This window comes from Aureococcus anophagefferens (assembly GCF_000186865.1).
Source record: "Aureococcus anophagefferens unplaced genomic scaffold AURANscaffold_23, whole genome shotgun sequence".
Lineage (NCBI taxonomy): Eukaryota > Pelagophyceae > Pelagomonadales > Pelagomonadaceae > Aureococcus > Aureococcus anophagefferens.
In genome coordinates, this window is record NW_008705583.1 from 71,735 (window position 1) to 95,259 (window position 23,525).

The following is a 23,525-nucleotide window of genomic DNA, read 5'->3' on the forward strand; positions in this document are numbered from 1 at the left end:
TCTCAGCAAGGCGCGCGCGTTGAATCCTACCGAGCGCCGCGCGGTCGCCGCAGGCATGCGGCTCGCGTGGCCGCTCGTCGTCGCGTGGTGCGCGGGCCAGCCCTACCGTCCCGACCAGTACCGGTCGCACCAGGCTCGCCTCGCGAGCCTGCCGCGGCTCACGTGCGAGAAGGACGCCGTCGTCGACAAGGCGCGGACCGTCGCCGACGAGCCGGTGCTGCTCTTCATCCACGTCTTCAAGGCCGCCGGGTCGTCGGTGCGCGAGCTCTTCCGGCGCTACGCGGAGCGCTGCGGCCGGCGCTGGGCGTGCCTCGTGCAGTGCGCGAACGGCGGGCAGGCCACGGACCGGGGCGTCTTGCCGTGCCGGCTCCGCGACACGGTGAACCTCAACCGCGCGTCCGTCGTCCAGCCCAACGGCGCGCAGACCGGCGCGCGGGCCATGCGGCGGAACCCGGACGCCGCGGGCCTCGGCGTCGGCGCGCACATCATCGGCGGCCACTACCACTACGGCATGCACGCGATCCTCCCGCCCGAGCGGCCCTACCTCTACTTCACGGTCGTCCGCGAGCCGCTCGCGACGTGGATCTCGGGCCTGCGCTACAACAACAAGCACCTCGACTCCGTCGCGAAGCTCACGACGGCGATGACGTCGGAGATGGAGAAGCGGGGCCACTACGCGAACGCGATCACGTACCTCATCGAGGCGAGCCGCACGAAGCGCGCGTCGGCGGCGAACAAGCTCCACTTCGCGCTGCAGCACCTCGAGAACGTCGCCGTCGTCGGCGCGGTGGAGTCGTGGCAGACGACGCTGGACCTGCTGACGCACGTCCTCGACGGCGACGAGGCGTCGCCGGCCATGTGGAACCGCTACCGGAACCGGAAGCGCGCGAACAAGGCCAAGACCGACGTCTCGCCCCGCGACGTCGTCGCGAGCCTCAAGCGCAGCGGCGACTGGCCCAGATGCGCCGCGTACCTCGAGACGGAGAACGCGTTCTACGTCGCCGCGCTCCGGAAGCACGCGACGGCCTGCCGCGTCGTCCTCGGCGACAGGTGCCGCCTCCGCTGGCACGGCGGCCTCGTCGGCCTGCTCAACGCGTCCCTCCTCGAGCTCCCGCTCCTCGACGCGGCCGCGCTCGACGGCGCGCAGCGCCTCAACGCGCCGACGTAACCGCCCGCCCCGTCTACGTCGCGGGGGCGCCGAGGAGCGGCCGCGCCGGGAGGAGCCGCTCGACGGCGTCGAGGATCGCCTCGTACGCGTCGCGCCCGTTGAGACTGTGGTCGTCGCGCACCGCGGCGACGTCGACGCCGAGGCGCTCGTAGAGCGCCGTCGTCGCCGGTGGCGTGAAGGGGTCCCCGCGCGCGAGCACGACGGCCGCGCGGCTCGGGTCGACGCGGCCGGGGACCGCGAGCGCGTACGTGCAGTTCAGGACCGTCGTCGGCGCGAGGAGCAGCGTCGGCAGCGCGTGGCGCCGCGCGAGCTCGTGCGCGACGCCGCCGCCCCAGGAGAAGCCGACGACGAAGGCGACGCGGCCCGTCCGGATGTGTCGCTGGGCGTTGAAGATGCCGTGCGCGACGCTGAAGCGGACGAGCGCGGCGACGCAGAGCCGCGCGAGGACCGCGGCGGCGGCGGCGACGGCGACGACGAGCGCGGCCGAGACCTCGGCGGCCGCGTCGCACGCAACGAGCGTCGCCCAGGGGAGCAAAACAAAGAGCACGGGCACGAAGGGATTGATCAGCCAGAAACAACCGCAGGGCGGCATCGGGATCGACACGTGCCGGCAGCGGAGGCCGCGATGGCGCAGCGCCTCCATGAGCACGGGCAGGGGACCGGGAGACCAGCCGCCGAGTATGATGCACACTTGCTCCTCGGCCGTCATGCTAGCACTAGATTGCACGACTGCAGAGCCTCGGCTCCAGCACCGCTATCTCGCAGCACACGAGCAGCACACCACCATTGGAGCTTCCTACAATTCCGCTTCACTTGAAGTCAAGGCTTGATTCAACTTTACAATTTTCGTGATTTGAGCATGGCGGTGTAGTGTGGGCTCTGGGCTACCAAAAAGATGGGAAAGAAAGCCGCGGATCAACCGCCGCCGCCGCCGCCGCTCGGCACGGTGCACCACGTCGACGGCGACGGCGACGGCACGCTCAAGATCCACATCACGCGGGGCCGGCGCCTCGCCGCCATGGACCGCTGGACGAGCGCCTCGGACCCCTACGTCAACGTCTACTACGGCGAGACGCTCGTGGGCAAGACGGGCGTCGTCAAGCACACGACGAACCCCGTCTGGCGCGACGGTCTGGTCCACTGCGCGACGCACGGCCCGCCGTGCCGGAAGCCGCACAAGAAGGTCACGCTCGAGCTCTTCGACGAGGACGCGGGCACGCGCGACGACGCCCTGGGCCGCGTCGTCGTCGACGTCGGCCACCTCGGCGGCGCCCTCGAGCGGCGCCTGGCCATCCCGAAGAAGTGGTACGACGTCGAGGCGCCGTCGCAGTTGGGGAGCCGCCGGGACTGGGGCCAGGTGGAGCTGAGCGTGGACTACGAGGACGGCGGCGACGTCGGCGGCGGCGGCGGCTTCCTCGACGGCGACGTGCGGTCCCTGCGGCTCCTGGGCACCCTCTTCGACGAGTGCGACGCGGATCGCACGGGCCGGCTCGACAGGGACGAGTTCCGGCGTTTGTACGCGAAGCTCAAGGACTACGAGGCCGCGCACGCCCACGGCGGCGAAGCCGTCGGCGGCGGCGACCCGGCGCACGCGCTCCACCTGTCCATGAAAGCCGTCGACGCCGACGGCGACGGCGCCGTGTCCTTCGAGGAGCTCCGGAAGGCCGCGGAGGCCGTCGCGCGGAACGCCCTGCCGTCGGGCGTCGACGTCGTCGTCCGCGGCGCGCGCAACCTCGCCAACGTCGCGGAGCCCCGCGGCGCCGGCTGCACGTCGGCGTCGCCGGCGTCGTCGAGCCCCTTCGCGGTCGTGTCCGTCGACGGGCGCCACCTCGGCCAGTCGAAGCCCCAGCTCGACAGCTGCGACCCGACCTGGGACTTCAAGGTCGCGCTGTCGCGGCCGAAGGACGTCTTCCGGGGCGACCACGGCATGCGCGGCGAGGTCGCGTCCGTCGAACTCTTCCACTACCGGAAGAAGCTCTCGCCCGCCCCGCTGGGGCGCGTCGACGTCGACGTCGCCTCCGAGTACCTCCTGGCCAAGGGCCTCGACGGCGCGCCGCGGACGTCGCGGCGCTGGCACCGCGTCGCGGCCGCCGCGGGCTGCGGCGACGCGCGCGGCGAGGTCGACGTCGAGGTCGTCTTCCTGCCGCCGGCCGTCGAGAAGAGCGACGCCGGCACCGCCGGCGGCGCCGAGGACCAGGGCGACGAGTCCTTCGACGACGACTGGGCCTTCTGCCGGGGGCCCGCGAAGCTCCGCTTCGAGCGCGGCGACGGCGCCGGCGCCGCGGACGCGCCCTTCCCGGCGCTGGGCGCCGCGTTCCCCTGGCTCGCGTTCTGCTGCGTCGACTCGCGGGACCGCGACGTGCCCCTCGGCGCCGACGACACCGTGGGCCCCGCGACGCGCGGCCCGGGCCGCGACCGGCGTGGAACTCGACCGCCGGTTCGGGGGGTCCCCACCAAACTTCTCGAGCTCGGTCACGTCGACGTCGATTCGGCTGATGTTTGGACGGATCGACCGTTCTCGTCGAGTTCTCGAAGCACGGTCGAAGAGCTCGCGTCGAAACGTTCGCATACGCGCACATTGAAGTCGGGTCGAAGATTTGAGTTCCGCGCAGGCCGCGACCGGTGGCTCGTGCTCGGCCCGCACGCGCGCGTGCCCCACGCGGACCGGTCGCCCTACCTCCGCTACAGCGTCCGCGCCTGGGGCGGCGCCGACGCCTGCGCGAAGGCCCTCGAAAAACCGTTTCTTCCCGCGTCTTCCTTCGCCTCTTCGCGGGCGAACCCACGAGCTCCGTAGGGACTGCGCCGTCTCGGCGCACTGGGCCGACACGTTCGTCTGCGGCGACCGCGCGCGCCGCGACCGGGTTCTGGAGCTGGAGACGAAGCTGCACGGCGTCGTCGAGCTCCAGTTCGCCGACGACGTCGAGCTCTACGCCTGGTGGAAGCACCTGAGCAAGGTCCACGACCGCACGCTGCTCCTCGACGCGCCCGCGGACCCGAAGGCGCAGAAGTTCCTGCCCGAGCACGCGCGGCCGACCGTCGTCGGCCCCCGCGGCGGTGCCGCCGGCGGCGACGACGACTTCGCGTCGACCATGGCGCGGCGCGACGGCGCGACCTGGGTCGTGGCCCAGAAGGCCGCGAAGCGGGTCCTCGAGCGGCTCACGCGGCCGCCGCGCGTCGTCGTCGAGCCCGACGCGCTCGGGCCCCGCGTCTTCGCCTACCGCGCCTTCGGCGGCGCGGGACCGCAGGGCGACGTCGCGCCCTACTACCGCACGGACGCGCGCGTGCCGACGCGGCGCGGCGCGGCCGTCGCCGTCGCGACGTGGGCGCCCGTCGAAAAGGCCGCGCACCGCCCGACGATCGTCTACTGCAGCGGCACGAACTCGAGCGGCCGTGCCGACGCCATCTCGTCCGGCGCGCTCGCCGTCGCCCTCGAGCTGCGGGCGGCCCTCGTCGCCTTCGACTTCGTCGGGTCCGGCGGCTCGGACGACGGCGTGACGTCGTTCGGCTGGTGGGAGCGCTACGACGTCGCCGCCGTCGTGGAGCACGCGCGGCGCGAGCACCCGGGCTCGCGCGTCGTCGTCTGGGGCGGCGCGTCGTCGGGGGCCGTCGCCGCGCTGTTGTGCGCGTCGCGGTTGGACCCGTCCGTCGAGGGCCTCGTGCTCGACTCCGCGCCCGCGCGGCTCCGGGACCACGTGCTCGAGGTGCTCAAGGACGCGCTCAAGCCCGACGCGCCCTACCGGGAGCAGCTCGTGCAGGAGATCGCGGGCTTCGTCGACGAGCGGCTCAAGCGGCGCGCGGACTTTCGCCTCGACGACGTCGACCCCGCCAAGGAGTGCGGCAACCGCCTCTTCAAGGACAAGCCCGTGCTCGTCATCGGCGAGCACGACGCGCAGGGGTCCGTGGCCGCGTCCCACGCGCAGGAGCTCAACGGGGTCCTCCGCGGCGCCGCCGCGGGCAAAGGGCGGCGCCGGTCCGTCGACGACGGCAAGGTGACGACGAACCACGAGATCCTCGTCGTCCAGGGCCGCACGGGGCCCCAGCGCGCCGCGGCGGCGCACGTGCCCGCGGCGCTGGCCGTCATCGCGGGCTTCCTGGAGAAGGTGTTCCCCCGGGCAAACCCCGTCGCGTTCGCGTTTTTTACCCGCCGCGCGCCCCACGGCATCCGCGACCGGCTCCTCGCGCGGACGCCGCCCTGGGTCACGGACGACCCGGAGCTCGCGAAGATGAGCTCCCACCTCCAGAACGTCGAGCGAGCGCACGCGGCGAAGAAGGCCGGCGGCGCGGACGCCGCGAGGAAGGCCGGAGACGGCGCGGACGCCGCGCCCGCGGCGAAGCCGCGCCACAAGAAGCACCACAAGCCGGACGACGACGGCAAGAAGAAGCACGCCAAGGCCGCGGCCGACGACGGCAAGAAGAAGCACCACCACCACCATCACCAGAAGGAGACGCAGTGACGGGCGGCGTGGTAACTGGACTTTGCAACACTCCTGTTACCCGGCCGCGGCGCGGAGCTCGCGGAGGAGCCGGTCGAGCTGGGCCGCGGCCCTGCGGACGGGCCCGTCGCCGGTGACGTTTCCCAGGCCATGGCGCAGGCCGACGACGTTCCCGAAGGACGGGGGGAGCTGGTGGCTCTTGCTGCCGAGGACGGCGCCGTCGGAGAGCACGGCCGCGAAGTGGCAGAAGCCGGAGGAGCGGCACACGGTCACCTCCGCGCCCGCCAGAGCATCCAGGTGCGCGCGCGCGGACGGCCCCGGCGCGGCGCCGGGCGCGCAGAAGCGCGCGAGCGCCGCCTCGAGCGCCGCGACCTCCGCGTGGTCCGGCGAGTCCGAGACGACGCGGCAGGCCAGGGCCCAGGGCCCCAGGGACGCCGTCCGCTCCAGGACGGCGACGAGCGGCGCGAGGCGCGCGGGCGTCGACCGCTTCCGGAACTCGTAGGCCGAGGTGCGGTGATGGTCGTGGACGTGCTGCAGGTCCGCCTCGGTCGCCGAGGCGACGTCGCCGAGGCGGTAGTGCACGACGACGTCGACGACGTCGCGCGGCGGCCGCGGCGGGGCCGCGCGCGCGGCGCGGTACCGCCGTCGGAAAAAGTCGCGGGACGAAGAGTAGTCGAAGGAGACGAAGCCGCGGCCCGCCTTGTCGTCGACGGCCCACTGCAGCACCGCGTCGCAGCCCTCGACCGCGGCGCTCGTCCGCCACGCGCGCGCGACGCCGAGGCCCCGGTCGAGCGCGGCGGCGTCCGGGGCGTCGTAGCGCTCGCTCGGCGTCCAGACGAGCTCCCTGACCGCCGTCGCGCCGTTCGCATCGCGCGGCGCGTCGCAGCGCCACTCGCGCGCGCCGAAGAGGTCCGCGAACTCGCCCGTCGAGATGTTGTTGACGCGGCTCGGCGGGTCGATCGCCGTCGCGAGGAATCTCAGGTTTTTCCGGCGCGCGTAGGCGTAGGCGCCGTTGACGTAGGCCATGTAGTTGTTCAAGCCGCCCTGGCCGCGGCCGCAGAAGGCGAAACACTCCGTGTCGGCGTAAGCTTGCTTGGGCATGAGGAGTGGTAACCACCACATAACCGTCGTAATCACTAGGTCTCACGGCGACTCGAGCGCCAAAGCACACGTCTCACGGCGACTTGAGCGCCGCGGCACACGTCTCACGGCGACTTGAGCGCCGCGCCGCGCCGCTGTGTGTGAGCGGCGCAAATTTGCCGCTCAGCCTACAGCTGTAGGACTTCGGCAGATATGGCAGATCTTCGGCGAGTCCTCTCTCGAGCAACCTCGAGTCGCAAGCAGGCGTCCGCCCCCGCGTCGCCCCCCTCGCACACGTGACACACCTCCGACCCACACCGCGCCCTGAGCTCGCTTCCCGCCGACGACGATGACCAAGGACGCGCCGGGCGGCGCTGTGACCTGGCAGGAGAAACAGCTTGAGTATGAGGTGAAGAAGGCCAGAGCGAAGGCCCTCAAACTCCGCCTGACCTGCACCATCTGCGGGGACAAGGCCAAGCTCAACTGTCCCTGTGGGACCACACAGTATTGCAGCGTCGCCTGTCAGAAGATCGACTGGCGCGAACGGGGCCACCGCAAGGCGTGCAAGAAGATCCGAGACGAGCGCGCGGCGGAGGCGGCGCGGGCGGAGGCGCCGACGCCGCCGTCGCCCCCGAAGCCCGTCGTCTACGGCCCCGCGCCGCGGTCGCAAGCCGACGAGATTCGCGCGCGCATCGCCGCGGAACACGAAGCCGCCCGCGCGCGGCGCGAGGCGAACCCGGAGCGGCAGCCGCTGTCGGCGCGGTGGGGGTCGCGGTGCCCGATCTGCCTCGATGAGTGGGACGTGAATGATGAGGAAACTCTTCGGTGCTGTTGCTGCCGCCTGGTCTGCACGTCGTGCGATAGCAAGATCGCCTTCGGTGCTCCGTGTCCTCTCTGCCGGGCACCGGCTGCGAAAAATGGAAAGGAAGAACTTGCTCAGCTCCTTCGCCACGTGGAGAATGATGTGCCGGAAGCGATTAAGACGCTGGGTGATGCGTACTGCGCTGGTCGCTACGGCCTCGTGAGATCGGCGAAGAAGGTCGTGAGCCGCGTCCGTGGAAATCTGAGGCGATCTAACCCTGTCGCTTTTCGTAGGGCGCGAAGCTTTATAAGCGTGCCGTGGAGCTCGGAAACATAGATGCAATGGTGAACCTTGGCTCTCTGTACGGCATGGGCGAAGGTGTCAAGATGGACATGAGGAAGGCGTTGCAGCTTTCAAAAATGGCATCCGATAGCGGTGACGCGTGCGCGCAGTGCAACTTCGCCAATGCGATGCGCATGACCGGAAAGAACGAGGAGGCTCTGCGCTACTATAGGCTTTCCGCAGATCAAGGCTTCACTGAGGCCGAGCATAGTCTTGGACTCGTCTATAGGCGCGCCGACTGCGGCGTGGAAGTTGACAACGACGAGGCCGCGCGTTGGTTCGCGCGCGCGGCCTCCAAGGGCCACAGGGATGCCGCCCAGTGTCTCAGCGAGCTCCAAAACGCCCCCTAGTAAAATGGCTAATTAAAGAGGCATCCTGGGCTCCTAGGGGGACTCCTCGAAGTGGTCGTCCCAGCCCTGCGCGGCGTGGATGAAGCGGCGGCCCTCGGTGGGCGCGACGGTCTCCGCGTCCGCGCGCGTGTAGCCGAGCACGACGAGCTGGACGATCTCGTCGCCGCTCAGGGGCGGCGCGCTCGAGTCGTCGTAGTGGAGGTCGACCTGGGCCTCGCTGAAGCTCGGCCGCGGCGCGATGACGACGTCGTCGAGGTCCGGCGGCGGCGGGTCCACGAACAACCCCGGCGTCGCCGACGTGCCCGGCGCGTCGCCGTCCCGGAAGAGGGACGCGTGGGCCGCGACGGCCGCCGCGCGGCCGTGCGCCGACGCCTCGTTGACGGCCGTCGGCGGCTTCCGCGGCCGCGGCGCGTCGGCCCCGACCGGGGCCGGCGGCGCGGCGTCGCCGCGCGTGGCCTCGTCGCCCGCGTCGCCGCCCTTGGCCTCGTCGCCCCCCTTGCCGAAGAAGCTCCGGCCCCGCTCCAGGAGGGACACGTGGCTCGCGGCCTCGTCCGCGTCGCTCCGCGCGAGCGCCGCGCACGCCGCGGCCGACGCGCCGAGCGTGTTCGCGACGATGAGCAGCCCGCCCAGGATGGCGTGGGAGATGCCCGTGCGCATCTTCGCCTGCTCCGCGCTGTTGTCGCTGTTCATGACGAGGACGACGAACAGATTCAGGAAGAGCACGGCCTGCATGATGTTCGCGAACGTGTCGAGCTCGTCGGACGCGAAGGGCTTCAGGTGCGCGTAGAGCAGCGCGAAGACGAGCGCCACCATCGTCGCGAAGGCCGTGTGCGACCTACGGAAGGGTCGGTGGCTACTTTTTCGTCGTTTTCCCCGTCGACGTCTCTCGAAGATCGCCCCGGCCGCGGGACGCCGCGCGCGACAGCGACTCCGGGTCCACGAGGCTCTGCGGGAGAGGGAGCACGCAGGTCAGCGCGAGGCGCCGCGCGCACTCCAAAACCTCGAAGTACCAGCAGGCCGGGTCGTACTCCTGGAAGAGGAAGGCGAGGTGCTTACACTCCGGGCAGACCTCGCGGTGCCGCGTCACGAGGTTCGCGCCGAGCGCGAACTCCGCCGCCGCGGTCGCGCCGGACTCGAAGCGCGACGCGCGCCGCTTCGCCGGCCCCGGGGCCGCGCCGGCCTTGTTCCCGCCGATGGCGTGCGTCTGCAGCCGGAGGTATTCCAGCGCGCAGTCGCGGCGCATGACTAGGTTCCTCGCGCGGATGAGCTTCACCTTGAGCAGCCGCTTCGCGCGGCGCGACGCGAGGACGTGCACGGCGTGGTCCGCGCCGCCGACGGCCTTCTGCGCGTGCTTCAGGCTCTCGAACGCGCCGCCGCCCTTCGCCGCCGCAAATTGCGTGTGCTTGTCCAGCTTGCGCTTTACCATTTCCTCGTGGTTCCGCCGGTGCTCGCGCACCGCGTCGACGGCGGCGACGAAGCGGAGCTCCTCCGCCGCGAGCGCGTCGTCGACGCCGTCGCTCTCGTCGAGGACGCGCCGCGCTAAGGCCGTCTCGTCCGCCGGCGCGATGTTCTGCTTCTCGCAGAGCAGGAGGACCACGTAGACCGCGGGGATGCCGAGCGGGTAGACGAAGACCATGAGGAGCGCGTACGCGCGGTACGCGCGGTAGCGGCCGCTCTCGCAGCTCACCGAGTAGTCGACGAAGAGGAAGGTGTTGCCGTAGTAGGGGCTGTGCGCCTTCTCGCTCCGGTCGTCGAAGTCGCCGTCGCACTGCAGCGCCCGGATGACGACGCTGCTGCACGTCGTGAACACGAGGAACGTGACGATGAGCGCGACCATGGAGATCTGCTCCTTGCGCTTGCCGCGCTTCTCCGGGTCCCACAGCGCGCTGACCGCGTAGCCCAGGAAGAGCGCGACGCCGACGACCAGCGGCGCGACCGTGAGGCCCAGCAGTTTGTCTAAAAAGTCGTAGGAGCCGACGCACGTCGCGCCCGCCCACGCGGCCAAATCGAAGTCGAGGAACTGGAGCCGCGCCGTGAAGCCGCTGAAGATCCGCGGCAGCTCGAGGCGCGGGAAGCAGCGCGGCACGTTGCCCACGATCTGGTAGAAGACGAGGAGGATCTTGAAGATCGCGCGGATCTCGTCGAAGTAGTAGGACAGCTGGACCGCGACCTCGGCGCCGGCCTCGAAGCACGGCGCCGCGAAGCGCTTGCAGAGCGCGACGAGGAGCGCGCAGAGCGCGAGGCCGACGAGGATGCCGTAGATGCGCTCGTAGGACGACCCGCCGCCGCCGGAGCACTTGACGCACTCGCCGTCGCCCGAGTCGAGCTTGTAGCCGCGGCGGCACAGCGCGCACAGGGGCCCCGCGTGGTCGCGGTCGCACTGGGCCGATGGGTCGACGGCGGACCCGTTCCAGAGCTCGACGTCGGCCGCGTTGCAGTACGCCTCGAAGGGGCACTTGCGGATGTTCACGGAGTCGTAGGCGCTCCGCCAGTAGCCCCGGTCGAGGACGACGCTCAGCCCGCCCGCGCAGGTCGCGTAGTCCGGGCAGCCCGCGCAGGCCTCCGCCGGGTCGAAGCCGTAGGAGCCCGCGGGGCACGTCGCGCACGCCGCGCCCCCGTTGACGACGGCCTCGCCGGGCTCGCACGCGCGCAGCGGCAGCACGGCACTCGCCTCGAAGTCGACGTCGGCGCTGGTCCAGGACGCGACCATGGGCACGGCCGCGTCCGGCGCGCAGGTCACCGTCAGGTCGTCCGCCGCCGCGACGCCACGGGCGAACTCGAGCTTGAGCGTGCCCGTCAGCGACGCGTTCGTCCACCGCGAGCTCAGCACGACGCGCTCGGAGAGGAGCCCGTCCCAGGAGTCCGCGTCGACCGTCGCGACGACCTGGCCCAGCGCGTCGAGCGCCGTGACGACGAGCGGCGCCGCGAGCGGCACGTTCGACGCCTCGGCGACGGCGTCGTCGTGCGCGAGCGATATGGCGAAGACCGTCGACGCCGTCGTGTTCCCGTAGAGCGCCGAGTTGTTGGCCAGGGTCGCGCCCGCGGGGACGACGGGCGCCGCGGTCGTCTGCGCGTCGAACATGAAGACGCCGCCGCCGCCGCGCGCCGCCGCGTTGCCGCGGAACGCGTCCGACGCGGAGACGGCGAAGGACGCGTTCGCGCCGGCGAGGTAGACGGCGCCGCCGCCCGAGAGCGCCGCGGCGTTGGCCTCGAAGACGTTGCCGCCGAGGGACGCCGCGGCGCCGCTCACGTAGAGGCCGCCGCCCGCGTACGCCGCGGCGTTGCCCGAGAGCGTCGAGTTCGCGAGCGAGAGCGCGGACGTCGCGTCGGAGACGTGCACCGCGCCGCCGTTGAGGGCCGCGGCGTTGCCGGTGAACGCGCAGGCGACGCAGGCGAGCGACGAGTAGGGGCCGACGGCCGCGGCGCCGCCGGAGCCGCCGTTCTCGTTGCCGACGAACGCGCAGCCCTCGAGCGTCCCCGTCGCCTCGTAGCCCAGCGCGAGCGCGCCGCCGCCGGCCGTCGCCGCGTTGTCCTCGAAGGCGACGCCGTCGAGCGCGATGGACCCCATGACCACGTAGACGGCCGCCGCCTCCGCGGAAGCGCCGCGGACGACGGAGTCGGAGATCGCGGCGAGCCCGCTCGTCGCCGAGAGGTAGATGGCGCCGCCCTCGAGGCCGGCGACGCAGCCCTCGAAGGTCGACGCCGACACGGTCAGCGACGCGACCGTGTTGCCGCTGACGCAGCCGCCGCGGAGCGCGGTCGCGCGGACGCAGCCAAAATTTCGGAACGTCGCGACGACGCCGACGGCGAGGTAGGCCGCCCCCGCGGTCTGCGACGACGCGTCGCCCTCGGAGACGACGTCGTTTGCGGCGCAGGCCGCGTAGTCGCCGCAGTAGAGCAGGCCCCCGCCGACGGACGCGACGTTGCCCGCGGACGTCACGTTTGCTAAAGACACGCCGCTCTGGGCGTCGACGAAGACGCCGGCGCCCAGGTCCGCCGCGTTGCCGACGAGCGCGACGTCGGCGATGGTCGCGGCCGCCGACGAGACCCAGACGGCCGCGCCGCGGTGCGCCGCGTTGCCCCGGAAGACCGTCGCGCCGCGGCCGACGATGGCCGCGACGTCGAGGCCGTAGACCGCGCCGCCGTCGATGCCCGCGTAGTTGTTTTCGAGGACGCAGGCGTCGAGGTCGACGACGCCCGACGACAGGCCCTGGTCCACGGTGTAGTAGAGCGCGCCGCCGTCGACGCCCGCGGCGTTTGCCGTGAAATTCGCGCGCGCGAAGCTCGTCTCCGCGTCGAGGCTGTAGATGGCGCCGCCCGAGTCCTCGGCGCCGTTGCCGGTGAAGGCGCAGTTCGACACGGCCGCGCTCCCGTAGTAGGCCCAGTCGTAGAAGCCGCCAAGGTCCGACGAGAAGAACCGGTAGTGGATCGCGGAGACGTGGAGCGCGCCGCCGTCCGCCGCGCGGTTCGAAGCGAACGTGGAGTCCGCCAATGCGACGGCGCCGTAGGACCGGATCGCGCCGCCCGGCTGGCCCGCCGCGCGGTTCCCCGCGAAGACGCACGACGCCACGGAGAGCGACCCGATCTTCTCGCCCCCGAAGAAGATGGCGCCGCCGCCGGAGTAGTAGGCGCCCGTCGTCGAGCCGCCGTCGACGACGGTCCCGGGCCTCAGGTTCTCCGCGTCCGGGTCCTCCGCGGCGACGTTGCGCGCGAACGTCGACCCGGACACGGAGTAGGCGGCGCCCATGTAGTCCGCGATGGAGATGGCCCCGCCGAAGGCCGCGGCGTTGTCCTCGAACGTGGCGCCGGTCACCGTCGCCGAGTAGTACACGTAGACCATGGTCAGCGTGCCCCGGACCGCGCCCGTGTTGTTGCGGAAGACGTCGCCGTCGAAGTTGCAGAACCCGACGAGCGTGCAGCCCCAGACGTTCGCCGTGCCGTAGTTGTGCTCGAAGACGTTGTTCGAGAGCACGCTGTAGACGCCGCCCTGCAGACCGAAGACCGCGGGGCTGTCCGTGCCGCGCGAGTCCGCGAAGTTCGCGTTGCGGCGGAACGTCGACCCCGCCACGGTGAGCGCGCCGGCCCAGAGGTTCGACGCCTGGAGGCAGCCCGCGGCGCCGTGGCCGATGTTGCGCTCGAAGGTCGACGACGCGACGTAGAGCGTGTTGTAGGAGTCGACCGCGACCGCCGCGCCGCCGCCGGCCGCGAAGTTGTCGGCGAACGTCGCGCCGACGACGGCGACGGTCATGGACGTCGCGCTCTCCCGGGCGAATAAAGCGCCGCCGTCGCCGCCCGACGAGCAGTTGCGGAAGGTCGCGTAGTAGACCGCGAGCTCGCCGAAGTAGACGGCGACGCCGCCGCCGGTGCCGTTCGCGGCGTTGCCCTCGAAGACGCCGCCGTTGACCGTCACGGACCCGTAGAGGCTCGCGACGGCGCCGCCGTCCGTCGCCTCGTTGCCGTAGAAGTCGACGCTCGAGAGGACGAGCGCGCCGCCGTCGTTGAAGACGGCGCCGCCGTACGTCGCCGAGAAGCCGCCGGCCAGCGTGACGCCGCTGAGCGTCAGGCTCGCGTTCGCGCCGTCGAGGAAGAAGAGGCGCGTCGTCCCGTTGCCGTCGAAGACGCTCCCGACGCCCGAGTAGAGCGTCACGGCGTCGGCGACGACGACTTCGCGCGCGAACGCGTAGAACGCGGCCGTCGCCGCGACGGTCGCGACGCCGGCCTCGCAGGCGTCCGCGAGCGCGTCGAAGGTCGCGGCGTAGGCCGACGACGCCACGTCGTCGAGGCGCCGCGGCGCGCGCGCCGCGGGCCGCGCGGGCGCCGCGTCGGGCGCGGGCGCCGCGTCGGGCGCGGGCGCCGCGTCGGGCGCGGGCGCCGCGTCGGGCGCGTGCGCCGCGTCGGGCGCGTCCGCGGGCAGCCCGGCCTCGGCGCGCGCCCGGGCGCAGACGGGGCCGAAGGCGCCGTCCCCGCCGCCGGTGGCCGCGCAGGTCCGCACGAGGTCCACGACGAGATCGTCGGACGCCGCCCGCGCGGCGGAGACGACGCACAGCCAGGCCCGCCACCCCATCGCACCGATGGAAACGTATGGAAGGTGGGAGCCTCTGAAAAACCACCGCTTGAAGATCAAGTTGAACAGTTTCGTGAGGCGATGTTGAGGCGGTTGGTGTTTCACTGGCGGAGTTTCAGAAGCATGGCTGGGTCATCCAAACCGACGGAGGCCAAAGCAAAGGACGCCAGGCCCAAGGCCGAGGCCAAGGCGAAGGACGCCAAGCCCAGGGCCAAGGCGCCCAGGGCCAAGGCGAGCACGAAGGACGAGGCAGCCCCGGCAAGCGCCGCCGCCGACGCCGCCGACGAGGCCGCCGACGCCGCCGACGAGGCCAAGGCGAAGGACGCCAAGCCCAGGGCCAAAGCGCCCAGGGCCAAGGCGAGCACGAAGGACGAGGCAGAGAAGGACGAGGCAGCCCCGGCAAGCGCCGCCGCCGACGCCGCCGACGAAGCCGTCGCCGCGGCCATGGAGGACCCGCTACCAGATTCCGTGCTCGCCGTCGGCGCCGTCAACGAGGACGCGCTCCTCGACATGCTCCTCGACCCGTCGGGCGCGCGGCCGCCGGCCGCGGCGCCCGGCGGCGCGCGGCCCCGGAAGCGCAAGCTCAGCGTCGCCGCGCGGCGCGAGATGAACGTGCCGCCGCCGATGATGAAGGCCTCCTACTACCTCAACCCGAAGCCCGCGGCGGACCGGCCGCTCCACACGCCCCTGACGTGCTCCCTCGTCGTCGCCGCCGCGAAGCAGAGCCTCATGCGGTCCCACGGCGACACCGTCGACGCGGACCTCGGCGACGACCTCCCCCACGCGGACCTCATGCAGGACATCCTCCTGTCGCCGCCGGTCATGCCGCCGCCGTCGACGGGCCGCCAGGCGCTCCACGCCTCCGCGGAGGCCAACGAGCCGGCCGCGGCGCCCGCGGCCGGCGGCCGCGCGAAGCGGCGGCGGGGGCCGATGCACTTCACCTTCGACGAGGTGGCGAACTAGGGTATGGGATACTTCCAAAGTGACTAATATGTTTGAAATGCTCCAAAGTCAAAAATACTTTGCGCACCCAATGTGCACTACGATATGAACTTCACCACTAGGACACCACGGGCGATCGTCGGTTTAGCGAAGCAAACTAGTGGGCCTTCGGGCGCTTCTTCCCCCGCTCGAGCGCCTTCCACTCGCGCTTGAGCATGGTCTGGGCTTTCTGGGACTCGATGGTCTCCTCGAAGAGGTCCCGCGTCAGCCGCGCGCCCTCGCTCGCGAGCGCGTTCGCCTGCCAGGCGAGCGCGAGCTTCGCGACCTCGCGCGCGGACAGGCCCTCCGTCCGCGCCGCCGCGTCGCGGATCGCCGCGTCGTCGATGGCCTCGTCCAGCTTGACCGTCGCCGGCGGCGGTCGCCACCACGACGCCGGCGGCTTCTCGGCGACCATGGCCTCGACGGCCTCCTTGAGGATCTTGAGGCGCTCCGCCTCGCCCGGCAGGTCGAAGAAGACCGTCTCGTCGACGCGGTCGTGGATCGCGCGGTCGAAGAGCTCGGGCGCGTTCGTCGCGAAGACGACCATGACGTCGGCGTTCGGCGACCCCGTGCGGTAGAGGAAGGCGTTGAGCGCGTTGCGCGCGTCCTCGGACATGAACTTGGACCGCTTCCGGACGAACGCGTCCGCCTCGTCGATGAGCAGCAGGAGCCCCCGCGGCGACGTCTTCGCCCAGTCGAAGAGCTTGTGCATCTCCGTGACGGCGTCGCGGCCCAGGGGCGCCACGTCGCCGCCGGAGGCCACGGCGTAGTCCATGCCCGCGTTCGCCGCGAGCTTCTTCGCGAAGAGCGTCTTTCCCGTGCCGGGCGGCCCGTAGAAGAGGCAGTGGCGGAAGACGGCGCCGCGCTTCCGCGTCATCGCCGCCGACTCGGCGATCTGCAGGAGCCGCGCCTCCAGCTTGGCCTCGAAGTGCGCGCCGGCCATGAGCGCGCCCTTCTCGAGCGCGGGCCGGCCGAGGCCCGAGAGCCGCGACGCCAAATTGCCCGCGCGGCCGCCCCCAAAGGCCGACGACGCGACGGCGAAGCCCCGCGACGTCTCGCGCACGAGGGCCGGCTTCTGCAGCCGCGCCGCGACGTAGGTGCCCATGACCTTGGTGAACTTGCGCGCGGCGAAGACGCCGCCGGCCGCCGCGGTGCCGACGGCCGCGAGCGCCGCGAGCCGCTTCTCGTCGCCGAGGAGCGCCGTCGCGCCGGCGCCCAGCGACGAGAACGTCGCCTTGACGGCCTCCAGCGTCGTGTCCCGGGCGACCTTGGCCCGCTCCTTGATGCCCTCCAGCCGCAGGTCCTGCAGGTCGCGCTCGGACCTAGCGTCCGCCTTGGACCGCGCCGCGAGGTACGCGGCGTCGGACTCGCGGCGCAGCTCCTGCTCGAGCTCCGCCGTCTCCTTGCGGATCTTCTCGAGGGCCGCCTCGTGCGCCGCGCGCCGCTCCTCCTCGCCGTCCTTGAGCGCCTCGTCGAGCCTGCCCGCGAGCGCCTGCGTCTCCTGCGCGAGCGACGCCTTGTACTGCGCGCGGTGGTCCATGTGCTGGCGCTGCACGCCCCGCGTCTGCTCCGCCTCGACGCGCTGCGCCTGGCGCGCCTCCCGCGTCGCCTGCGCGAGCGCCGCGCGGTACTCCTTCTGCGTCGTCCGCTCCGCGGCCTGCTTCTTCTGCTCCTCCGCCTTTTTGTACTGGAGGTCGCTCTTGCCCTTGGCCGACCGCAGCAGCTCGGCGACGGCCTCGACGGGCGCCGGGTCGAAGGCCCCCTTGCTGTAGATGCCCGGCGGCGTCGGCGCCTCGCCCGCGGCGGGCTCGGGCTCCGGCTCCGCGAAGGCGAGCCGGTGGCCGCAGAGCAGGCCGCTGCCGGCGATGACCGCGTAGGACCCGCGCCGCGCGAGCAGCGACGCCATGGAGACGAGCGGCGCTGCGCCGGGTCGGCGGCGACGATAGGTGACACGCGCCGGCGGCACTCGACGCTGCCTCGCCGATGCCCCGTCGCCTTGTTTTTTGCGCAGCGACACTTCTTGAACGTCTGGTGCAGTGATGGTGAAGCCTGTGACATGGAGCGTGCAAACATGACGAACGAGCGAGCTTGAGCAATCGCAAAGACAGCCTCGAAGCACTAAAAACACCAATGCTCAAAATCCTGCTGCTCTGCGCCGGCGCCGGCGCCTTCGCGCCGCCGCCGCAGCTTAGACACCATCGATGCGCGGCGCCGCGGCGCAACAAACACCATCGATGCGCGCCGCGGCGCGCGGCGTCGCAGAACCAGGCGGCGAACCCGGAGACGAAGATCACGTCGGACTACGTCGCGACGCTCTTCGACAGCTTCGCGGAGAACTTCGAGGAGGTGCTGGAGTCGCTCGACTACTGCGCGCCCAAGTTCGTCGGCGACGCCGTCGCCGCGCTCGCCGCGTCGCGGGCCGAGCCCTACGGCGCCTGCCTCGACGCGGGCTGCGGCACGGGCCTCGCCGCGCACGGCCTGCGGCCGCACGTCGCCGCGCTCTACGGCGTCGACCTGAGCCCGGACATGGCCCGGTTGGCCGAGGAGCTCTGCTACGAGGACGGGCCGGAGAACCCGCCGTCGCGGAGCGAGGCCGCGGCGCGGCGGGCCATGGGCTGGCCCCGGCTCTACGACGGTGTGTCCGTCGGGAATTTATTGGACCTCTCGTCCGTCGACGGCCTCCCGGAGGGCGCCTTCGACCTCGTCGTGGCCGCCGACGTGCTCTGCTACTTTGGGGACCTCGAACCCGTCGTCGCGGGCCTCGCGGCGCGCCTCGCGCCGGGCGGCGACCTCGTCTTCTCCGTGGAGACGCTGCCCGAGGGCGACTACGCCTGGGTGCTCCAGTGCCAGGAGCGGTACGCCCACGACGACGCCTACGTCGCGCGCGTCGCCGCGGCCGCGGGCCTCGGCGTCGTCGAGCAGACGCGGTTCCAGCCGCGGACGGAGAGCGGCTACCCCGTCCGCGGCACGCTCCACGTGCTCCGCAAGCGGAAGTATGCCATCTAAAGTTCTGGCGGCTGGCCCGGCGGCGTCGGCCCGAGGTCCATGCGCCGCTTCCGGCCGTCGATGACGCGCTGGAACGTAGACGACGGCCTCGGCGCGTGCCCTCTGTCCCGGCACGCCGTGAGCGCGCCGTCGTCGAGGACGCGCTCCTCCGGGAGCTCGGCGCGGAGCTCCGCGGCGAGGTCGCAGATGTCGGACTCGACGCGCTCCTCGAAGTGCGCCCCCCCGTACGCGACGACGTCGATGACGTCGTAGGTCATCTCGCGGTTGCCGAGGACTACGGGCGCCGCGCGCGAGAAATGCAATCGCGAAAGGAAGACGAGAAAGAAACGCGATCGCGAAGGGAGGACGCGGCGCCGCGCTCGTGATGTGGTCCGAGTCCTTGTCGTTGGCCAGGCCCGAGATCGTGTCGAGCGGGCTCCGGAGGGCGTCGTAGGTCGTCGTGTGCTCGTGCGCGTACTCCTTCGTGCGCACGCGGACGCGCGCCGGGTTCCGCGCCTTCGTGCCGTAGCCGGACGCGCAGAGGTAGCCCAGGGACAGGATCGGCACCGTGCCGTCGCCGTCGCCGGCGATGACGCCGCTGCCCGGCGCGCCCGCGTCGGAGATCACGAGGTAGCGCTCGGGGACCTGGCGCGGACTCCGCGTCGCGCGGGGGGCGGAAGCAAGGAGGGAGCGGGGGGCGCGGCGCTCGCGCGTCGTCGAAGGCCGGCGCCGCGCGCGGCGGCCGCGTCCAGGCGAACTCGAAGGTCTTGGGCGTGCTGCGGCCCGTGCCGTAGAGGCAGTAGATCTCGAGGCTCGGCGCCTTGGGCAGCGGCGCGAGGAGGCCGTTGCCCCACGCGCGCGCCGGGAGCGGCGGCCGCCGGCGGCGCCGGCCGGCGGCCGGCGGCCCCGTGAGGTCGTACTCGCCGTCGAGGAGCGCGCCGTAGGCCGGGAGCATGGCGCGGAGCCAGTCGAGGGCCGCGTCGACGGCCATGGTCCGGTTCTTCGCGAGCGCGGCGAGGAGCGCGGCCGCGACGGTGCCGTTCGCGGCCGCGTCGCGCTCGAGGGCCGCGCGGACGTCGGCCGGCGGCTCGTCGAGGACGACGAAGTCGTCCGTGCGCCAGAAGGCGTCGCCGCCCTTGGGCAGGAGCGCCGGCACGGACGCCCAGGACCGCGTGAGGTCCGCGACGGCGCGGCGCTGGATGCCGCCGTGGCTCTCGAAGAGCTGGGCGAGGAGCGGGCCCATGCCGACGGCGTCGGTCATCTCGCCCGTGACCAGGTACGCCAGCGCCTTGGCCGACCCGAGGAGCGCGCCGCAGATGGGCACGAAGCGCGCGACGCGGCGCTCGACCCAGCCGGGCTCGCGCGCCTCGACCCAGCGCATGAAGTGGACGAAGTGGTTCGCGCCGAGGGAGTGGGCGAGGACGGCGACCTTGGCGCCGCTCAGCGCGCCCAGCAGCTCGACCTCGGCCTTGACCTGCGTGAAGAAGCCGTCGCGCGCCTCGAGGCGCTGCGCCGAGAGCCGCCAGTCGAAGCCCAGGAGCCGCAGCGACGTCTCGTCGTAGCCCAGGATCGCCAGGTTCGCCATGAGCTCGCCCCAGAGGTTCAGCGGGCCGAACGCGTCCGCCGCGCCGAGGCCGCTGCTCGCGCGGACCTTGATGTCCGCCGGGTCGTCCCACGTCGTCCCGTTGAGCGCGAGGTGCCGCTGGAGGCACGCGGGCCGCAGCACGAACTGGGACAGCATGCTCGGCGAGCTCCAGAGCCGCCGCCGGTGGCTGCCCGCGAAGCAGCCCACGCCCTGCCAGACCTCGAGCGCCGTGGACCTGCGCGGCGGGCGCGCCCGTCGCGGCCGCGCGCCGCGCGCGCGGGACGGGCGGCGGTCGCCCGGCGCGCGGCGCCCCGCGGCCGGGGCGGGCGGACGCGGGCCGCGCGCGTCATGCCCGGCAGCATGAGCACGGGCAGCTTGCGCGTCGGCGGCCCCCGCCGCCGCAGCACGTCCGTCGCGGGCCGCCGCGCGTCGGCGAACCAGGGGTCCGCGTGGGGGTCCTCGCCGGGCGCGACGAGCGCGAGCGGCGACACGCCGTAGGCCCAGCGGAACCAGAGGCCGGGCACGACGAGGCACCAGAAGAGCGGGCCGCCGCAGACGAGGAACCGGGGCCGCGGGATGTGCGCGAGGCGCGCGACGCGCGCGTAGCAGAAGAGCAGGAACCTCTCGAAGGGCGACAGGTAGCGGATGAGCCGCGACTCCTCCTCGGCGCGCACGCGCCTCTCGTGCTCCGCGGCGAGCTCCCGGCGCACGCTCTCCATCATGACGCCCGGCGCGGACGCGGACCGGCGCAGCGGCGACGACGGCGTCGTCGGGGGCGGCGGCGGCGTCGACGGCGGCGACGGCGGCGACGCGCCGCGCAGGCCCGGCAGCGGCGGCGGCGGCGTGTTTTTGGGTCGCGGCGGCGGCGACGCCCGCGGCGGCGACTGGTGCACCGGATCATGGTGCACGCCGAAGCCCTCGTCGTCCGACGAGTTCGACGGCGGCGACGGCGGCGACGCGTCGGCCGCGTCGACGCCGGCCATCCGTCGCAGTTGCTGCGCACCACCCAGACTCGGTCGCTTTGGATGACGGCATCACCAACGAGCTGCTGAGTTGCCCTCTGGACACGCTGCGCGCTCTTGTGGTCGCGGCGCTTTCGCGCTTTCAGCAGCCGGCCCTCCGCGCCGGTGCCGCTTCATTCGCCGGGCTTTTTCGCCCCGCGGTAGGTGACCGCACGCCCTCGCCGGGCACGCAGACCCCGCTTTTTTTCGACGGGCGGAAGCTAGTTTTCGACTCGGAGGCGGACTTTTGCGTTTTTTCCCTTCTTTTTGGCACGTTACTTTTACGATGGGCTCGGACGACTCGGACTCGGAGTACGACCCCGAGGAGGAGGCGGCCGCCCCGGGCGCGCCGCCGCCGCCGCCGCCCCCCGGCGCGCCGTCGCCGGCCGCCGCCGACGAAATGTACGACCCGTTTGCCGGCGCCGCGGAGGACGACGCGGGCTACTGTTTCGAGGCAGAGGACGAAGAGGACGAGGCGCAGGTCCAGCTCCGGGAGCAGGCCGCGGCCGCGATGAAGCAGCGGGACCTCAAGCTCTCCCTGCAGGCGAAAGAGGTTCATTTTCGGAGTAGACTATTTTTCGGGCCTTTTCGGCTTCCTCGCGGTTAGGTCCCCTTGGCTGCGGGTGTGAGAGAGGGGGTGGCTGGAGACTGGCACTGGAGAGGGAGACGCACATGGCTGGCTTTCACACTGGACTCCTGGGAGACGCTAGCGCTACCGCTTCAAAGGACGGATTGGACGCTTCTCTGGGACTCCTAGCCTTTTTCCGGACGCTTGCCAGTCTCTTACCGTTAGATTTCGGAACTTAGCGCTCATGGTCTGTGTTTCAGGCGAAAATTGCGGCCAAGCTACGCGACGCTCTCACAAAGCCCAAGCCTTCAGAGGCCGGCTCCGACGGCGGGCCGTCGCCGCGGCGCCGGCGGTCGCGGTCCCGGTCCTCGCGGTCCCGGACGCGGTCGTCGGCGTCGGGCTCGCCCCGCGCCGGGCGGCGCCGGTCCCCGCGGAGCCGGTCGCGGAGCGGCTCCGCCGCGCCGCGGAGGCGCCGCCGCAAGTCAAAGTCGCCCGAGGGCCGCGGCCGACCGTCCAAGGACCGCCAAAGGTGAATCACGCGCGTCAGAACGAGGAAACCCGCACAATTCAATGGCTTCTTTGCATCACACTGGAGCGTCTCGCCTTTCCCGCGCGCGCGCGAGATTGCACGGAGTGCCCGTTTCGCGCGCGTCAGTATTCCTATTTTAGCTCGCGTGCGACGGACGACTACCAGCGACAGAGCCAGCCGAGACCGCAGAGACCGCCGCAGACCGCGCAACGACCGCCGCCGCAGACCGCGCAACGACCGCCGCCGCAGACAGGGCAACGACCGCCGCCGCCGACGTTCCAACGGCCGCCGCCGCCGACGTTCCAGCGGCCGCCGCCGCCGACGTTCCAACGGCCGCCGCCGCCGACGACGCAGCGCCGCCCGCCGCCGGCGTCGCCGCCGCGCGCGCGCGCGCCCTACGCCGCGGCCGCGCGGTCGCCGCGCGGCCGCGGCCCGCCGGCCGACGGCGACCGCTTCTTCGCGCCGCCGCCGCGCGACTACGACGCGTACGCGCCGCGCGCGGGCGACTTCGGCCCGCCGCCCGGCGCCTACCGCGACGACCGCCCGCCGGCGCCCTACGACCGCCGGCCGCCCCGCGCGGACGACCGCCGCGGCCCGCCGCCGGCCGGCCGCGCGCCGCCGCCGCGCTACGACGACCGCGCCTACGACGACCGCCGCGGCTACGACGACCGCTACCCGCCGCCGCAGCCCCCGCCGCACCACCGCGCGTCGCGCCGCGCCGCGACCCGCGCGCGCCCCCCCCGCGGACGCCGCCGCGCGCAGGTCTCCCGCCGCCGCCGGGCCCGCCGCGCGGCCACGCGCCGCGGCCCTACGAGCAGCACGGCCACCCGCCGCCCCTGCGCTCCTACTCCTAAGTACGGGCGACCTAGGCCGCGGCGTCCCTCTTGCACTCCTCGCGGATCCAGGCCGCGCCGCGCGCGCAGTGGTCCCGCCGCTCGAAGCCGGGCGCGGTCCGCGTCCACACGCTGCTGCCGCCGCGCGCGCCGGCCGCGTCCCGCTTGAGCCGCTCCCGGGCCTCGGCGCGCGCGCGCTTCGCGGAGCGGCGCTCGAGGCGCGCGGCGTCGGTCTCGCGCGCCTCCGGCGGCCGCTCGCCCTTCCAGGACTCGTGCGCGTTGCCGTCCACGGGGACGCCGTATTTGGCGCAGCGTGCCTCGAAGAGCGCGAGGCCCGCGGCGTAGAGCGCCTCGTCGCAGGCGTCGACGTAGCCCGTGAGGTTCGCGACGGCGGCGTCCCGGTCGGCCCGCGTGTAGCCGTGGCGCGCGGACGTCGTCTCGACCTGCTTCGCGTAGTCCGGCGGCAGGCCCGGCGCGAGCATCGCGTGCGCGAGCGCGACGGACGCGCGGAAGTGGTCCTGGGAGCCGACGAAGAGGAAGTCCTCGGTGACGCGGCGCACGGCCTCCGCGGCGTCCGCGGCCGTGAGCCGCGCGGCGCCGCCGCAGGGCCGCCCGAGCACCATCTTGCACGCGCAGGACGGGATGCCCGGCGACTCGGCGTAGTCGCGGATCGTCGGCAGGCTCGCCTTGAACGCCGCGCGCGCCGTCGCGTTCGCGCGGTGCATCGGGTGGCCGCCCGGCGCCATCGGGCTGCGCCTGGGGAGCGCGCGCGATCGCCCCGCGCGGCGGCTCGCGCGTCGCGCG

The 23,525-nt window shown here is 72.8% G+C and overlaps 5 protein-coding genes across 5 annotated transcripts; 2 read left to right on the forward strand and 3 right to left on the reverse strand.

Annotated features, from left to right (window-relative positions):
• Positions 1-55: 55 nt before the first annotated feature.
• On the forward strand, positions 56-1,168 carry AURANDRAFT_66449 (hypothetical protein; the record flags this gene model as incomplete). The annotated part of the gene is made up of 1 exon (XM_009041664.1): positions 56-1,168. The coding sequence occupies one exon, from the start codon at positions 56-58 to the stop codon at positions 1,166-1,168; it is 1,113 nt and encodes a 370-aa protein (XP_009039912.1).
• An 895-nt stretch (positions 1,169-2,063) lies between these two features.
• On the forward strand, positions 2,064-5,622 carry AURANDRAFT_66450 (hypothetical protein; the record flags this gene model as incomplete). Its single annotated transcript, XM_009041665.1, has 3 exons — positions 2,064-3,588; positions 3,781-3,907; positions 3,963-5,622. 3 exons carry the CDS (start codon positions 2,064-2,066, stop codon positions 5,620-5,622), a joined length of 3,312 nt encoding a protein of 1,103 aa, XP_009039913.1.
• A 9,758-nt stretch (positions 5,623-15,380) lies between these two features.
• AURANDRAFT_1128 (hypothetical protein) lies at positions 15,381-16,856 on the reverse strand (the record flags this gene model as incomplete). The annotated part of the gene is made up of 1 exon (XM_009041648.1): positions 15,381-16,856. A coding segment is annotated over one exon (1,476 nt), but the record flags the coding sequence as incomplete, so codon positions are not given.
• A 1,814-nt stretch (positions 16,857-18,670) lies between these two features.
• AURANDRAFT_1287 (hypothetical protein) lies at positions 18,671-20,024 on the reverse strand (the record flags this gene model as incomplete). Its single annotated transcript, XM_009041649.1, has 2 exons — positions 18,671-18,860; positions 18,964-20,024. Coding segments are annotated over 2 exons (1,251 nt in total), but the record flags the coding sequence as incomplete, so codon positions are not given.
• A 2,729-nt stretch (positions 20,025-22,753) lies between these two features.
• Positions 22,754-23,467, reverse strand: AURANDRAFT_66453 (hypothetical protein; the record flags this gene model as incomplete). The annotated part of the gene is made up of 1 exon (XM_009041792.1): positions 22,754-23,467. One exon carries the CDS (start codon positions 23,465-23,467, stop codon positions 22,754-22,756), a length of 714 nt encoding a protein of 237 aa, XP_009040040.1.
• Positions 23,468-23,525: the final 58 nt, after the last annotated feature.